This window comes from Mya arenaria, chromosome 14 (genome assembly GCF_026914265.1).
Source record: "Mya arenaria isolate MELC-2E11 chromosome 14, ASM2691426v1".
In the NCBI taxonomy this organism is placed as follows: Eukaryota; Metazoa; Mollusca; class Bivalvia; order Myida; family Myidae; genus Mya; species Mya arenaria.
The window spans coordinates 52,809,388-52,828,926 of NC_069135.1; the positions used below are offsets into that span (position 1 = coordinate 52,809,388).

Consider the following 19,539-nt stretch of genomic DNA (forward strand, 5'->3'; position numbering starts at 1 on the left):
GTAAAAATACCCAAAACAAACAGCTAAAATGGTGAGAAAAAATATTTTCGTAAAAAATCTTAGTAAATAAAAATTATGAAAAAAAGAAAATTAGAAAAAGGTAAACATTTCTGATGATCAAAGGAAGTACCTGCAACAGCCACGCCCATGTCGTGCCTAGGAACCACCATATCCGCCACATTGACCCATTCCTTCGTAGTTGAATCGTACCGGTCCAATGACGCTACGCTGCTGAGTACAGAGTTCTTGACGTCATAGGAACGGGTGGCGCCACCGCACAGGAAAAGATGGCCGCCAACATTGACAAGGTTGCTATGGCAACGAGGAAAGCGGAGATCTACGACGTTGAGCCAACTAGAAACCGGAAACAAACTGTTCATACTGAAGATCCGTACAAAAACGTTAAATGTTGTGACAAAACAAGCTATTGTCTGGTCCCAACATTGCAAAAATACTCAAGTCAAATCTTACACTCAGCTTCAACATGTTTTACCACTTAAAAACATAGAATGATACATCTTCTTGTATGTTTTTTTTTACTTTTTTTAAAAACGTATTTACTCATAGAATGTGTTGATAAAATCTTCGTCAATATTTCAAAGAAATCTCAATTTTCGAGCTAAAACTATGCTTGAGTAAGTGTTAAAAGCATTAAGTTAATCTTTTCTTTGGAATCTTGACTTAAGTTTTTGATCAGTATAGTCTATGCGAGCAGGAGTACAAACATATACGATTTTTGAATATCTCTTAATGTTATAAAATTATGTGGTAAAATGAGTTGAGTCTGAGATTGAGATTTGACTTAAGTATTTTTGTGATATTGGCATCTGGTGAGATCTGGTAACTTTGGATACAAAGTTGAATTTTTAAAAGCTACTTTTTTTGGTAAAGTCATGTATAAATAAGAAAAGGGAGGGAACGCAAACTCTCGTCTGTTCCTTTTTTTTCAGTCGGGCAAGGGGAATTACTCGAATACAATTAAAGCCAGAGTTATGCGCCTTGCTATACATGTGCGTATTGTCTCTGGCAACATGTGTACCAAGTTTCATTTGAATGACTTGAACAGTTTAGGTCATTTTGTTTGCAATACGACGATATATATACAAATGCTATTACAAAAGCCCGAATTCATTTCTTGGGAATGAAGACCAGCTAACAATGTTCAACAAGTTTCATTTGAATATTTTGAACGGTTTAGGTGATTGAGTTTAAAATGCGACGATACCAATGTTATTACAAAAGCACGAAATTAGTAGACGAGCTAACAATGTTCAACTTAAGAGCATGTTAGAAGCATGTTCAGTTCAAAGGTACGGCTATATTTAAGCCTATTAAATAAGTTTAATGACATTAATTTTCTGCAAAAGTGAAGGGTCTTTGTTTTACTTATCAGGGATGGGCATAGGAAAAATGATTACTTTAAGCTTGAAATGGTGCATTTGTATCTTATTGGTAACGTGTAACCGACATCGCAATCTTCACGACTTATATTTCACGTCATCTATAATTCGCGAACGCTGTCATTTTCTGAAAATTGTTAATCCGAAATATCGCTATTTCGAAATACATTTTGGGTCCCTACGATTTCGGAATAGTGGTGTTCAACTGAATATTAAATATAATGTCAAATGTGAATATGCAAAAGCAGGCTGGGTCGGCTGTGTGGTGCATATGTTTAGACAATTGCTTTCCAAGAAGATAGAGATTGCCCCATTTGACGCTGACCTGTTTGTTTCCGTGTTGTAGCAGACGACAGTTTTCAGCACGTGCAGAGATGCTGGGACGCCGACGCTCTCACTCAGGCCACCAACGACGTAAATTATTTTTCCAATGGAGGCAGCGGCCGCTGCGAAACGCGGGGTATCCATGGAAGTGACGTAGAACCATCCGTCGGTGACTGGGTCGTAGCATTCCACCGACTCCCGAACACTGAATGAAAAGAGACAATCGATGACAATATACCAATTAAAATATATCGGTTGTTTGAAGTTATTTGAGAAATAGATTAAACTCACAATGACACATTTTGAAAAAATCTGAACTATTGTTCAGGGAATGATTTGAATTTCGAGGAATACTCTTGGAATGCTCGAACTATTACAGTTCTAGCCCTTAATTTCGTATTTCGCATTCATTTTTTTCATTATTTTCAACATGATTTATCTGCAAACGTTTTCCTTTATTACCACGTTGAGCACTTAATCTAAAATGACCTTGATATACAAAAATAGTACAAATTATTTTGAATTTCAATAAGTGCCTTGACAATCAACTGAGTCATATAATATCTCATCACAAATTATACACACAACGTAATTTTCAATGCATAATACAGACAATTATATGCAGCAACATAACATATATTCATAATTCATTAATACATTATAAGATTATATTAATTACTTCTACAAATATTCAACTTATTTTAACTTGATTATATTTCATAGGTTAGAAATATTGTAAAAAATCATAAACACATATACAAAATATATAAAAAATAATCAACGCCTGGTCAGTTTGACTCACCGAAGCTGAATGATCAAATAAACCGAAAAATCAATTTCCTCGTGTTATTTCGAATACGCCTGTACAATCGTAACACCTCAGCCAGTATCCAACAGGAGATGACTATCCCGAACCTTGCCGGAGATGGCCGAGTTGTTACGATTGACGCCTGCTAGCGTTCATTAAATTTAATCAAGGAAACTGTTTGGGAGTTTTTTTAATGATATTCGTAACTCTAAATATGAAAATTATGTTTATGGTGAATTTTCTATATACACTTTGATCAAACCGGTAATCGATTTTTATAAACAATACTATCGGAACAACTTGGCTATTTTCAATCGAAACGACTTCGGATGTAAATGTGCGGTTTACAGTGTCAGAATTCTTAACATTTAACTACGCTGCAAGTAGATCGCGTAGTAATTTAAATTTAGCAGTTAAACCTAAGGACTTTACTCTTAAGAATCTTAATTATTTATGCAAAAATACACTTAACTGGGTATATAAATTGAACTTAGTAATACAATTGACACTTTAAACATTACAATTAATTAATAATAATATTATCAATTTTACGAACTACTTCTACTGATGCACTGGCATACATCTGAGGTTATTTTCGATGAAAAATGGCCGGGGTGCTCCGATAACTAAACAAAAGTATCATTTACGAAACATATCCCAACCTGTCATTGTTCCCTTTGCCGCCAAACACGTATATCCGGCCCCTGACCGCGCATGCGCAGTGTGAATACCGTGCTACGTTCATGAACGACACAGTACTCCACACTTTGATACTAGGGTCCATCCGGTACACAGTCTTGGTTGGCGTCGGCACCTTGCCCGGAATTCGTGGGTCACTTCCGCCTTAAGTTTTGAAATGATTGGATAAGTTTAGTTAATAGTAGTAATTCTTTTTTCTTCGACTTGGAAGACAGCTGTAAACTGATCTAAGCCCCCACCCCACCCCAGCCCCTGAATAGCTAGTGGATCTAGCATATAATGAGAGTTTCTGACAGTGTTAAACTGCAGTACTTTATAGTTATTCTATGCAGGATTGTTGATACAGGTGACCCCGTTTATATATCTGAATTTCTTTTATTTACTTAAGGTAAAATGCCACTATTTTTACAGGTCATATGTCACCTATGACGGAGTTATTTTTCTTCAAAACACAATGTACAACATTACCAATGAGATAGATGTAATTGTCGATTGTAACCACAGCATGATGTCGTCTGGGTTCCTGCATTCGGCAAAAGTGGACCCAGTGGTTGTCGTTTGGTGCGAAGCGCTCCACATATCGGGCTGAAAATATGCACATTGTGAAGCGGGTTCAGTGATGGATTCATGAATCAAATTAAGACAATTGCATCTCCCAACAAAAAAATGTGTTGTTTAGTCAAAATAACAATGCTGTATTTTCTGTCCAAAAAAAGTTAAACCGCATGTTGAATGACTGACTTCAATTTTGAAAGGTATTTCCTCTAGCGGATTTAGGGAGGTTGGGGGAGGGTAACCGGCGTGCGCCACCCTCCCCCTTAAATCGGCCAATTTAATCTTGAATTCATTATAGGGCAAAAAAGTAATACAATACGCCCAAAATACATAATTTTGGACTAGAAATTAATAAAATTTTCGTAGGGGTCAACCCCGCAACCCCCCTGCCAACACTTTAAACCAAATAAATTTTGATTTCGAGGGAGGGGCGCAAGTGAAATGGGTACACCCCTAAGTTACACCCCCTCAAACGACAAATCCTGGAACCGCACCTGATTTCTATGCATTGTTCTGTTCATATTTACGATTTGTTTTATTAAATGACCTAGAAATACTTCCCGCTTTTTCGGATACTCACGGTTCTCATCATTAGCCTCATCAGCTATAAAGCCACCGACGACAAAAATGTCAAGTGGCCCAGGCCCCGCGCTTTCTTCCGTCGAGGTCACACTGCTACGTGGTGTTGACGTCATCACAGGGGGAGGCATTCTGATTGTGACGTCACCATCGAGTTTTGTTTTGATCGTCTGCTCGAAAGGCTTCAACTAAATACAAACAATAATAAATAATTATAATTATTATATACCAATTACATCAAATAAATAATCACAACGTAATGGACCAGTCAATTTTAACTACCATCCCCCCCCGCCCCCCGCCCCGCGCCAGGTCCGGGGAATAGCGGTGACGTTGACTTTCGGTCAAGCCTAGCCCGAGTAAAATCCCCACACTGCGGGGACAAACTGCTGGTAAAATCCCCGCCGAGTGCCCCCACACCCCGGGATACCTAGGTAAGACTCATTACCCGCTATTTTGGCGCGAATACAAAACCAGGTATCCCGGACCAGGGGATGAGGGTGGGGCGTGGTTACAATTGACTCGTGCATAACGAGGTTCAAAAAAAGGATATAGGAGCCTAAACGCTTATTAGCATATTAGATAAAGACATTATTCATTCGGGTAAAAATCGAAATTCATCGAAAATGCGAGCCTAGAAATCAGACATGTATACGTGTAAACTTTGTTAAGGAAACCCAAATTAATTTCCCCGTCTACTTTTTGTCTATATTATACAACAGACTTACAGGTCAATAAAAAATAAATAGTAATCAACACCGGGCAGCAATTTAAACCGTCTCCGCGCTGACCCACTGTCGCACTGTTATCAATGTGTGTATACCACGTGATAAATTGCGTCATAACGCCTGCGTCGGAAGGCAACATTTTGCCTTTTCATTTAAAATAAAACTTAGCGAAGTTTACGCCGCTTACGGAGACCCACCTTCGGTCTTTTACCAGAGTTTGATTGATAGGACAGTTTTTTAAAACACTTCGACAAACCTTTCCATAAAACGTCCGTCTGACGGAGAAATGTCAAAACATTATTTTGGAAACAGGTTTGTCGAAGTGTTTGAGGAAACTAATCACCTAATCAAACTCCGGTAATAAAACGAAGGCGGGGCACTTTAAGCGACATAGACTGCCCTTCTTTCATTGAAAATGGTGTAGTAAAAGAAAGATTATCTTTGATTTAAGACTTCATTTTAAGCAAAATATTGCCTTCCGACGTAACATATATGACGTATTTTATCAAGTGGTATACACACACTGTGTTATGCACTGATGTCATAGGCAGAACGACACGAATTCGGTGTTAACTAACTTCGATTAAATTACTCCGTATCACCTATACCCTTTGGTTAAAGCCTTGATCGACAGAGATCCCTCGGGATGTCAATATGCAGTGTCCGCCCCAAGGGCGTAAGCATGTATACATTAATACCTGGGTTTGGTGAGTGTTGGGCACCTTGTACAGGCGGGGTTTGGACACGTGGAAGTGGAATGGGTCTTCCCGAGCCAAGTTCTTGGTAGTCAGCAACCTGAAAAACATAATACCACACCTGTACACCTGTATCACCCAACTAGAGAGGCGTTGGGACGGGGGGGGGGGGCGTTCAAGAGTTGTAAGCTAAATTAAGTTTTGAATGGCCAATTATAGTGTATAATATGTATATAGAAAAAACACACACAAAAACAACAGAATCAACATATGCAGCAGTACAGCAGCGACAGCAACAACAATAGAACTAACAACATCAAAAGCAGCAGCAGGAATATTACAAAGAGCACCAACAGTGCCAGCAGCAGCAAGATTTATAATGTACTCAGTAAAATCCATTGAAATTGCAGTGAGCTAAAACAATAATTCGCACACTTTAGAAAATATAATAATATAATAAAATAAATGTTCGCAACTGACATTTCGCTGAGTGATAAAAAATCGATAATTCCCCAGCTGGAAGCAAAATATAACGCAACCTGGTGCAATTTCAGTATTGCTTATAATTCATTTTCAGAGAAAATTAAAGTTTTCATTTTCGATTCATTCCAACGCACACTATCAATTGTATTAACACACTAATAATATCATTTTTAAATATGGATTTTAAAGGGTATGCGATTAAATCAATACGGGCCAAATAGTGGCCCCTAAATAGAAGGATTCTTTACAATGTAGATATACTTGTGCACCGATGCTTCAAAACTAAAACATTTAATACTTATTAATAAATAAGACATAGACGCTGCCATACCAGTTAGCGATGAGGACCAATTCCCGGAACTTGTCGTATCCACGGAGAAGGCTCGTGGTCTCCACACACGTGCACAGCTCGTGTGACGTCATCTGGTCGAATCTTGGAAAACAGGTTATGAGGAATTTTATTATACCGGATAATAGATAACTAGGCTAGTTAAAGCTGTACTATCACAAATTAACTATATTTATAAAACAAAAAGTTATTGTCTCAAAGCCAGCTAATTTTCAGCCTTCAAAACAGTTATATAAGATGACTCACAATAAAACCGATCTCATTTATTTAGAAAACTGCCTTAAAATTCAGTTTTAATTTTTCTTAAAGCGTTTATAGTAATGCTTTTAGCTGTAAAATATCAAATTTCGAAAAAACTGATTGTTTTCATAACAATATCATTTTAGGAGCTTCGTTGTCCTAAACCTAACTTGTTCGTTCCAAGACCATTAAAGAAATCTAACACCGCCGAATCCTGTAAGCTTACCTGATGAGATTCATGATTCTAACGGTGTGTTTCACTCGATTATCACTGTCGTGAAGAATCCAGCGTATCACGATCGTGAACAACTCATACTCGCTACCGACTACCAGGTTGTCTGAAATATACAAACGGTGTCAAAATTGGAATACTCTCTTTCACTTAGGAGATATTAAACTATCAGGTTGTCTGAAATATACAAACAGTGTCAAATTGTATTAATCTAACAACTCAGTCGCTACAGACTACCAGGTTGTCTGAAATATACAAACAGTGTCAAATTGTATTAATCCAACAACTCATTCGCTACCGACTACCAGCTAGTCTGAAATATACAAACAGTGTCAAATTGTATTATTCTAACAACTCAGTCGCTACAGACTACCAGGTTGTCTTAAATATACAAACAGTGTCAAATTGTATTAATTCAACAACTCATTCGCTACCGACTACCAGGTTGTCTTAAATATACAAAACAGTGTCAAATTGTATTAACCCAACAACTCATTCGCTACAGACTACCAGGTTGTCTGAAATATACAAAACAGTGTCAAATTGTATTAATCCAACAACTCATTCGCTACAGACTACCAGGTTGTCTGAAATATACAAAACAGTGTCAAATTGTATTAACCCAACAACTCATTCGCTACAGACTACCAGGTTGTCTGAAATATACAAAATAGTGTCAAATTGTATTAACCCAACAACTCATTCGCTACCGACTACCAGGTTGTCTGAAATATACAAAACAGTGTCAAATTGTATTAATCCAACAACTCATTCGCTACAGACTACCAGGTTGTCTGAAATATACAAAACAGTGTCAAATTGTATTAATCCAACAACTCATTCGCTACCGACTACCAGGTTGTCTGAATTATACAAACAGTGTCAAATTGTATTAACCCAACAACTCATTCGCTACAGACTACCAGGTTGTCTGAAATATACAAACAGTGTCAAATTGTATTAACCCAACAACTCATTCGCTACAGACTACCAGGTTGTCTGAAATATACAAACAGTGTCAAATTGTATTAATCCAACAACTCAGTCGCTACAGACTACCAGGTTGTCTGAAATATACAAACAATGTCAACTTGTATTAACCCAACAACTCAGTCGCTACAGACTACCAGGTTGTCTTAAATATACAAAACAGTATCAAATTGTATTAATTCAACAACTCAGTCGCTACAGACTACCAGGTTGTCTTAAATATACAAAACAGTGTCAAATTGTATTAACCCAACAACTCATTCGCTACCGACTACCAGGTTGTCTGAAATATACAAAACAGTGTCAAATTGTATTAATCTAACAACTCATTCGCTACCGACTACCAGGTTGTCTGAAATATACAAACAGTGTCAAATTGTATCAACCCAACAACTCATTCGCTACAGACTACCAGGTTGTCTTAAATATACAAAACAGTGTCAAATTGTATTAACCCAACAACTCATTCGCTACCGACTACCAGGTTGTCTTAAATATACAAAACAGTGTCAAATTGTATTAATTCAACAACTCAGTCGCTACAGACTACCAGGTTGTCTGAAATATACAAACAGTGTCAAATTGTATTAACCCAACAACTCATTCGATACAGACTACCAGGTTGTCTGAAATATACAAACAGTGTCAAATTGTATTAATCCAACAACTCATTCGCTACAGACTACCAGGTTGTCTGAAATATACAAACAGTGTCAAATTGTATTAACCCAAAAACTCATTCGATACAGACTACCAGCTAGTCTGAAATATACAAAACAGTGTCAAATTGTATTAACCCAACAACTCATTCGCTACAGACTACCAGGTTGTCTGAAATATACAAACAGTGTCAAATTGTATTAATCCAACAACTCATTCGCTACAGACTACCAGGTTGTCTGAAATATACAAACAGTGTCAAATTGTATTAACCCAACAACTCATTCGCTACAGACTACCAGGTTGTCTGAAATATACAAACAGTGTCAAATTGTATTAATCCAACAACTCATTCGCTACCGAGTACCAGCTAGTCTGAAATGTACAAAACAGTGTCAAATTGTATTAATTCAACAACTCATTCGCTACCGACTACCAGGTTGTCTGAAATATACAAAACAGTGTCAAATTGTATTAATTCAACAATTCATTCGCTACCGACTACCAGGTTGTCTGAAATATACAAAACAGTGTCAAATTGTATTAATCTAACAACTCATTCGCTACAGACTACCAGGTTGTCTGAAATATACAAACAGGGTCAAATTGTATTAATCCAACAACTCATTCGCTACCGACTACCAGGTTGTCTGAAATATACAAAACAGTGTCAAATTGTATTAATTCAACAATTCATTCGCTACCGACTACCAGGTTGTCTGAAATATACAAAACAGTGTCAAATTGTATTAATCCAACAACTCATTCGCTACCGACTACCAGCTAGTCTGAAATATACAAAACAGTGTCAAATTGTATTAATTCAACAATTCATTCGCTACCGACTACCAGGTTGTCTGAAATATACAAAACAGTGTCAAATTGTATTAATCCAACAACTCATTCGCTACCGACTACCAGCTAGTCTGAAATATACAAAACAGTGTCAAATTGTATTAATTCAACAATTCATTCGCTACCGACTACCAGGTTGTCTGAAATATACAAAACAGTGTCAAATTCTATTAATTCAACAACTCATTCGCTACCGACTACCAGGTTGTCTTAAATATACAAAACAGTGTCAAATTGTATTAACCCCACAACTCATTCGCTAACGACTACCAGGTTGTCTGAAATATACAAAACAGTGTCAAATTGTATTAATCTAACAACTCATTCGCTACCGACTACCAGCTAGTCTTAGATATACAAACAGTGTCAAATTGTATTAATTCAACAACTCATTCGCTACAGACTACCAGGTTGTCTGAAATATACAAAACAGTGTCAAATTGTATTAATCCAACAACTCATTCGCTACAGACTACCAGGTTGTCTTAAATATACAAAACAGTGTCAAATTGTATTAATTCAACAACTCATTCGCTACAGACTACCAGGTTGTCTGAAATATACAAAACAGTGTCAAATTGTATTAACCTAACAACTCATTCGCTACAGACTACCAGGTTGTCTGAAATATACAAAACAGTGTCAAATTGTATTAATCCAACAACTCATTCGCTACCGACTACCAGGTTGTCTTAAATATACAAACAGTGTCAAATTGTATTAATTCAACAACTCATTCGCTACCGACTACCAGGTTGTCTGAAATATACAAAACAGTGTCAAATTGTATTAATCCAACAACTCATTCGCTACAGACTACCAGGTTGTCTGAAATATACAAAACAGTGTCAAATTGTATTAACCCAACAACTCATTCGCTACAGACTACCAGGTTGTCTTAAATATACAAAACAGTGTCAAATTGTATTAATCTAACAACTCATTCGCTACCGACTACCAGGTTGTCTGAAATATACAAAACAGTGTCAAATTGTATTAATCCAATAACTCATTCGCTACCGACTACCAGCTAGTCTTAAATATACAAACAGTGTCAAATTGTATTAATTCAACAACTCATTCGCTACAGACTACCAGGTTGTCTGAAATATACAAAACAGTGTCAAATTGTATTAATCCAACAACTCATTCGCTACCGACTACCAGGTTGTCTGAAATATACAAAACAGTGTCAAATTGTATTAATTCAACAACTCATTCGATACAGACTACCAGCTAGTCTTAAATATACAAACAGTGTCAAATTGTATTAATTCAACAACTCATTCGCTACCGACTACCAGCTAGTCTTAAATATACAAACAGTGTCAAATTGTATTAATTCAACAACTCATTCGATACAGACTACTAGCTAGTCTTAAATATACAAACAGTGTCAAATTGTATTAATTCAACAACTCATTCGCTACCGACGACCAGCTAGTCTTAAATATACAAACAGTGTCAAATTGTATTAATTCAACAACTCATTCGATACAGACTACCAGCTAGTCTTAAACATACAAACAGTGTCAAATTGTATTAATCCAACAACTCATTCGCTACCGATTACTAGCTAGTCTTAAATATACAAACAGTGTCAAATTGTATTAATTCAACAACTCATTCGATACAGACTACCAGCTAGTCTTAAATATACAAACAGTGTCAAATTGTATTAATTCAACAACTCATTCGCTACCGACTACCAGCTAGTCTTAAATATACAAACAGTGTCAAATTGTATTAATCCAACAACTCATTCGCTACCGACTACCAGGTAGTCTTAAATATACAAACAGTGTCAAATTGTATTAACCCAACAACTCATTCGCTACCGACTACCAGCTAGTCTTAAATATACAAACAGTGTCAAATTGTATTAATTCAACAACTCATTCGCTACAGACTACCAGGTTGTCTTAAATATACAAAACAGTTTCAACTTGTATTAACCCAACAACTCATTCGCTACAGACTACCAGGTTGTCTGAAATATACAAAACAGTGTCAAATTGTATTAATTCAACAACTCATTCCCTACAGACTACCAGGTTGTCTTAAATATACAAAACAGTGTCAACTTGTATTAACCCAACAACTCATTCGATACCGACTACCAGGTTGTCTGAAATATACAAAACAGTGTCAAATTGTATTAATCTAACAACTCATTCGCTACAGACTACCAGGTTGTCTGAAATATACAAACAGGGTCAAATTGTATTAATCCAACAACTCATTCGCTACCGACTACCAGGTTGTCTGAAATATACAAACAGTGTCAAATTGTATTAACCCAACAACTCAGTCGCTACAGACTACCAGGTTGTCTTAAATATACAAACAGTGTCAAATTGTATTAATCCAACAACTCATTCGCTACCGACTACCAGGTTGTCTTAAATATACAAACAGTGTCAAATTGTATTAACCCAACAACTCATTCGCTACAGACTACCAGGTTGTCTTAAATATACAAAACAGTGTCAAATTGTATTAATCTAACAACTCAGTCGCTACAGGCTACCAGGTTGTCTTAAATATACAAACAGTGTCAAATTGTATCAACCCAGCAACTCATTCGCTACAGACTACCAGGTTGTCTGAAATATACAAAACAGTGTCAAATTGTATTAATCCAACAACTCATTCGCTACCGACTACCAGGTTGTCTGAAATATACAAACAGTGTCAAATTGTAATAACCCAACAACTCAGTCGCTACAGACTACCAGGTTGTCTTAAATATACAAACAGGGTCAAATTGTATTAATTCAACAACTCATTCGCTACAGACTACCAGGTTGTCTGTAATATACAAAACAGTGTCAAATTGTATTAACCCAACAACTCATTCGCTACAGACTACCAGGTTGTCTGAAATTTACAAAACAGTGTCAAATTGTATTAATCCAACAACTCATTCGCTGCAGACTACCAGGTTGTCTTAAATATACAAACAGTGTCAAATTGTATTAACCCAACAACTCAGTCGCTACAGACTACCAGGTGGTCTGAAATATACAAAACAGTGTCAAATTGTATAAATTCAACAACTCATTCGCTATCGACTACCAGGTTGTCTGAAATATACAAAACAGTGTCAAATTGTTTTAACCCAACAACTCATTCGCTACAGACTACCAGGTTGTCTGAAATATACAAACAGTGTCAAATTGTATTAACCCAACAACTCATTCGCTACCGACAACCAGGTTGTCTTAAATATACAAAACAGTGTCAAATTGTATTAACCCAACAACTCATTCGCTACAGACTACCAGGTTGTCTGAAATATACAAACAGTGTCAAATTGTATTAATCCAACAACTCATTCGCTACAGACTACCAGGTTGTCTTAAATATACAAACAGTGTCAAATTGTATTAACCCAACAACTCATTCGCTACAGACTACCAGGTTGTCTTAAATATACAAAACAGTGTCAAATTGTATTAATCCAACAACTCATTCGCTACACACTACCAGGTTGTCTGAAATATACAAAACAGTGTCAAATTGTATTAACCCAACAACTCATTCGCTACAGACTACCAGGTTGTCTTAAATATACAAACAGTGTCAAATTGTATTAACCCAACAACTCATTCGCTACAGACTACCAGGTTGTCTTAAATATACAAAACAGTGTCAAATTGTATTAATCCAACAACTCATTCGCTACACACTACCAGGTTGTCTGAAATATACAAAACAGTGTCAAATTGTATTAACCCAACAACTCATTCGCTACAGACTACCAGGTTGTCTGAATTATACAAACAGTGTCAAATTGTATCAACCCAACAACTCATTCGCTACAGACTACCAGGTTGTCTGAAATATACAAAACAGTGTCAAATTGTATTAACCCAACAACTCATTCGCTACACACTACCAGGTTGTCTGAAATATACAAAACAGTGTCAAATTGTATTAATCCAACAACTCATTCGCTACAGACTACCAGGTTGTCTTAAATATACAAACAGTGTCAAATTGTATTAATTCAACAACTCAGTCGCTACAGACTACCAGGTTGTCTTAAATATACAAAACAGTGTCAAATTGTATTAACCCAACAACTCATTCGCTACAGACTACCAGCTAGTCTTAAATATACAAACAGTGTCAAATTGTCTTAATTCAACAACTCAGTCGCTACAGACTACCAGGTTGTCTTAAATATACAAACAGTGTCAAATTGTATTAGCCCAACAACTCATTCGCTACAGACTACCAGGTTGTCTGAAATATACAAAACAGTGTCAAATTGTATTAACCCAACAACTCAGTCGCTACAGACTACCAGGTTGTCTTAAATATACAAAACAGTGTCAAATTGTATTAACCCAACAACTCATTCGATACCGACTACCAGGTTGTCTGAAATATACAAACAGTGTCAAATTGTATTTATCCAACAACTCATTTGCTACAGACTACCAGGTTGTCTGAAATATACAAACCAGTGTCAAATTGTATTAACCCAACAACTCATTCGCTACAGACTACCAGGTTGTCTGAAATATACAAAACAGAGTCAAATTGTATTAATCTAACAACTCATTCGCTACAGACTACCAGGTTGTCTGAAATATACAAACAGTGTCAAATTGTATTAATCTAACAACTCAGTCGCTACAGACTACCAGGTTGTCTGAAATATACAAAACAGTGTCAAATTGTATTAACCCAACAACTCATTCGCTACAGACTACCAGGTTGTCTGAAATATACAAAACAGTGTCAAATTGTATTAATCTAACAACTCAGTCGCTACAGACTACCAGGTTGTCTGAAATATACAAAACAGTGTCAACTTGTATTAACCCAACAACTCATTCGCTACAGACTACCAGGTTGTCTGAAATATACAAACAGTGTCAAATTGTATTAATCCAACAACTCATTCGCTACAGACTACCAGGTTGTCTGAAATATACAAAACAGTGTCAAATTGTATTAATCTAACAACTCATTCGCTACCGACTACCAGGTTGTCTTAAATATACAAACAGTGTCAAATTGTATTAATTCAACAACTCATTCGCTACAGACTACCAGGTTGTCTGAAATATACAAAACAGTGTCAAATTGTATTAATATAACAACTCATTCGCTACCGACAACCAGGTTTTCTGAAATATACAAACAGTGTCAAATTGTATTAACCCAACAACTCATTCGCTACAGACTACCAGGTTGTCTGAAATATACAAACAGTGTCAAATTGTATTAATCTAACAACTCATTCGCTACACACTACCAGGTTGTCTGAAATATACAAACAGTGTCAAATTGTATTAACTCAACAACTCATTCGATACAGACTACCAGGTTGTCTTAAATATACAAAACAGTGTCAAATTGTATTAACCCAACAACTCATTCGCTACAGACTACTAGTTTGTCTGAAATATACAAACAGTGTCAAATTGTATTAATTCAACAACTCATTCGCTACAGACTACCAGGTTGTCTTAAATATACAAACAGTGTCAAATTGTATTAACCCAACAACTCATTCGCTACAGACTACCAGGTTGTCTTAAATATACAAAACAGTGTCAAATTGTATTAATCCAACAACTCATTCGCTACACACTACCAGGTTGTCTGAAATATACAAAACAGTGTCAAATTGTATTAACCCAACAACTCATTCGCTACAGACTACCAGGTTGTCTTAAATATACAAACAGTGTCAAATTGTATCAACCCAACAACTCATTCGCTACAGACTACCAGGTTGTCTGAAATATACAAAACAGTGTCAAATTGTATTAACCCAACAACTCATTCGCTACACACTACCAGGTTGTCTGAAATATACAAAACAGTGTCAAATTGTATTAATCCAACAACTCATTCGCTACAGACTACCAGGTTGTCTTAAATATACAAACAGTGTCAAATTGTATTAATTCAACAACTCAGTCGCTACAGACTACCAGGTTGTCTTAAATATACAAAACAGTGTCAAATTGTATTAACCCAACAACTCATTCGCTACAGACTACCAGCTAGTCTTAAATATACAAACAGTGTCAAATTGTCTTAATTCAACAACTCAGTCGCTACAGACTACCAGGTTGTCTTAAATATACAAACAGTGTCAAATTGTATTAGCCCAACAACTCATTCGCTACAGACTACCAGGTTGTCTGAAATATACAAAACAGTGTCAAATTGTATTAACCCAACAACTCAGTCGCTACAGACTACCAGGTTGTCTTAAATATACAAAACAGTGTCAAATTGTATTAACCCAACAACTCATTCGATACCGACTACCAGGTTGTCTGAAATATACAAACAGTGTCAAATTGTATTTATCCAACAACTCATTTGCTACAGACTACCAGGTTGTCTGAAATATACAAACCAGTGTCAAATTGTATTAACCCAACAACTCATTCGCTACAGACTACCAGGTTGTCTGAAATATACAAAACAGAGTCAAATTGTATTAATCTAACAACTCATTCGCTACAGACTACCAGGTTGTCTGAAATATACAAACAGTGTCAAATTGTATTAATCTAACAACTCAGTCGCTACAGACTACCAGGTTGTCTGAAATATACAAAACAGTGTCAAATTGTATTAACCCAACAACTCATTCGCTACAGACTACCAGGTTGTCTGAAATATACAAAACAGTGTCAAATTGTATTAATCTAACAACTCAGTCGCTACAGACTACCAGGTTGTCTGAAATATACAAAACAGTGTCAACTTGTATTAACCCAACAACTCATTCGCTACAGACTACCAGGTTGTCTGAAATATACAAACAGTGTCAAATTGTATTAATCCAACAACTCATTCGCTACCGACTACCAGGTTGTCTGAAATATACAAAACAGTGTCAAATTGTATTAATCTAACAACTCATTCGCTACCGACTACCAGGTTGTCTTAAATATACAAACAGTGTCAAATTGTATTAATTCAACAACTCATTCGCTACAGACTACCAGGTTGTCTGAAATATACAAAACAGTGTCAAATTGTATTAATCTAACAACTCATTCGCTACCGACAACCAGGTTTTCTGAAATATACAAACAGTGTCAAATTGTATTAACCCAACAACTCATTCGCTACAGACTACCAGGTTGTCTGAAATATACAAACAGTGTCAAATTGTATTAATCTAACAACTCATTCGCTACCGACTACCAGGTTGTCTGAAATATACAAACAGTGTCAAATTGTATTAACTCAACAACTCATTCGATACAGACTACCAGGTTGTCTGAAATATACAAACAGTGTCAAATTGTATTAATCCAACAACTCATTCGCTACAGACTACCAGCTTGTCTGAAATATACAAAACAGTGTCAAATTGTATTAATCCAACAACTCAGTCGCTACAGACTACCAGGTTGTCTGAAATATACAAAACAGTGTCAAATTGTATTAATCTAACAACTCATTCGCTACCGACTACCAGGTTGTCTTAAATATACAAACAGTGTCAAATTGTATTAATTCAACAACTCATTCGCTACAGACTACCAGGTTGTCTGAAATATACAAAACAGTGTCAAATTGTATTAATCTAACAACTCATTCGCTACCGACTACCAGGTTGTCTTAAATATACAAACAATGTCAAATTGTATTAATTCAACAACTCATTCGATACCGACTACCAGGTTGTCTGAAATATACAAAACAGTGTCAACTTGTATTAACCCAACAACTCAATCGCTACAGACTACCAGGTTGTCTGAAATATACAAACAGTGTCAAATTGTATTAATCCAACAACTCATTCGATACCGACTACCAGGTTGTCTGAAATATACAAAACAGTGTCAAATTGTATTAATCTAACAACTCATTCGCTACCGACTACCAGGTTGTCTTAAATATACAAACAGTGTCATATTGTATTAATTCAACAACTCATTCGCTACAGACTACCAGGTTGTCTGAAATATACAAAACAGTGTCAAATTGAATTAATCTAACAACTCATTCGCTACCGACTACCAGGTTGTCTTAAATATACAAACAGTGTCAAATTGTATTAACCCAACAACTCAGTCGCTACAGACTACCAGGTTGTCTTAAATATACAAACAGTGTCAAATTGTATTGACCCAACAACTCATTCGCTACAGACTACCAGGTTGTCTGTAATATACAAAACAGTGTCAAATTGTATTAATCCAACAACTCATTCGCTATCGACTACCAGGTTGTCTGAAATATACAAACAGTGTCAAATTGTATTAATCTAACAACTTATTCGCTACCGACTACCAGGTTGTCTGAAATATACAAAACAGTGTCAAATTGTATTAATCTAACAACTCATTCGCTACCGACTACCAGGTTGTCTGAATTATACAAACAATGTCAAATTGTATTAATCTAACAACTCATTCGCTACCGACTACCAGGTTGTCTGAAATATACAAACAATGTCAAATTGTATTAATCTAACAACTCATTCGCTACCGACTACCAGGTTGTCTGAAATATACAAACAATGTCAAATTGTATTAATCTAACAACTCGTTCGCTACAGACTACCAGGTTGTCTTAAATATACAAAACAGTGTCAAATTGTATTAATTCAACAACTCATTCGCTACCGACTACCAGCTAGTCTTAAATATACAAACAGTGTCAAATTGTATTAATCTAACAACTCATTCGCTACCGACTACCAGGTTGTCTGAAATATACAAAACAGTGTCAAATTGTATTAATCCAACAACTCATTCGATACCGACTACCAGGTTGTCTTAAATATACAAACAGTGTCAAATTGTATTAATCCAACAACTCATTCGAAACAGACTACCAGGTTGTCTTAAATATACAAAACAGTGTCAAATTGTATTAACCCAACAATTCATTCGCTACCGACTACCAGGTTGTCTGAAATATACAAAACAGTGTCAAATTGTATTAATTCAACAACTCATTCGCTACAGACTACCAGGTTGTCTTAAATATACAAAACAGTGTCAAATTGTATTAATCCAACAACTCATTCGCTACAGACTACCAGGTTGTCTGAAATATACAAAACAGTGTCAAATTGTATTAATTCAACAACTCATTCGATACCGACTACCAGGTTGTCTTAAATATACAAACAGTGTCAAATTGTATTAATCCAACAACTCATTCGCTACAGACTACCAGGTTGTCTGAAATATACAAAACAGTGTCAAATTGTATTAATTCAACAACTCATTCGATACCGACTACCAGGATGGCTTAAATATACAAACAGTGTCAAATTGTATTAACCCAACAACTCATTCGATACCGACTACCAGATTGTCTGAAATATACAAACAGTGTCAAATTGTATTAATTCAACAACTCATTCGCTACCGACTACCAGGTTGTCTTAAATATACAAACAGTGTCAAATTGTATTAATCCAACAACTCATTCGATACCGACTACCAGGTTGTCTTAAATATACAAACAGTGTCAAATTGTATTAACCCAACAACTCATTCGATACAGACTACCAGGTTGTCTGAAATATACAAAACAGTGTCAAATTGTATTAATTCAACAACTCATTCGCTACCGACTACCAGGTTGTCTTAAATATACAAACCAGTGTCAAATTGTATTAATCCAACAACTCATTCGCTACAGACTACCAGGTTGTCTTAAATATACAAACAGTGTCAAATTGTATTAATCCAACAACTCTTACGATACAGACTACCAGGTTGTCTTAAATATACAAACAGTGTCAAATTGTATTAATCTAACAACTCATTCGCTACAGACAACCAGGTTGTCTCAAATATACAAAACAGTGTCAAATTGTATTAATCCAACAACTCATTCGCTACCGACTACCAGGTTGTCTGAAATATACAAAACAGTGTAAACTTGTATTAATCTAACAACTCATTCGCTACCGACTACCAGGTTGTCTGA

The 19,539-nt window shown here is 36.0% G+C and overlaps 1 protein-coding gene across 1 annotated transcript in view; it reads right to left on the reverse strand.

Moving 5' to 3' along the window:
- LOC128218021 (kelch-like protein 12) overlaps positions 1 to 19,539 on the reverse strand; it is a 33,485-nt gene that overhangs the window by 1,659 nt on the left and 12,287 nt on the right. The window contains exons 3-10 of the mRNA XM_052925528.1: positions 7,087 to 7,198; positions 6,603 to 6,704; positions 5,792 to 5,888; positions 4,367 to 4,553; positions 3,700 to 3,816; positions 3,195 to 3,375; positions 1,726 to 1,929; positions 131 to 354 (exon numbers count right to left, since the gene is read on the reverse strand). Of these exons, the coding sequence (XP_052781488.1) occupies positions 131 to 354; positions 1,726 to 1,929; positions 3,195 to 3,375; positions 3,700 to 3,816; positions 4,367 to 4,553; positions 5,792 to 5,888; positions 6,603 to 6,704; positions 7,087 to 7,198 (1,224 nt within the window). The remainder of the gene's footprint in view (positions 1 to 130; positions 355 to 1,725; positions 1,930 to 3,194; positions 3,376 to 3,699; positions 3,817 to 4,366; positions 4,554 to 5,791; positions 5,889 to 6,602; positions 6,705 to 7,086; positions 7,199 to 19,539) is intronic.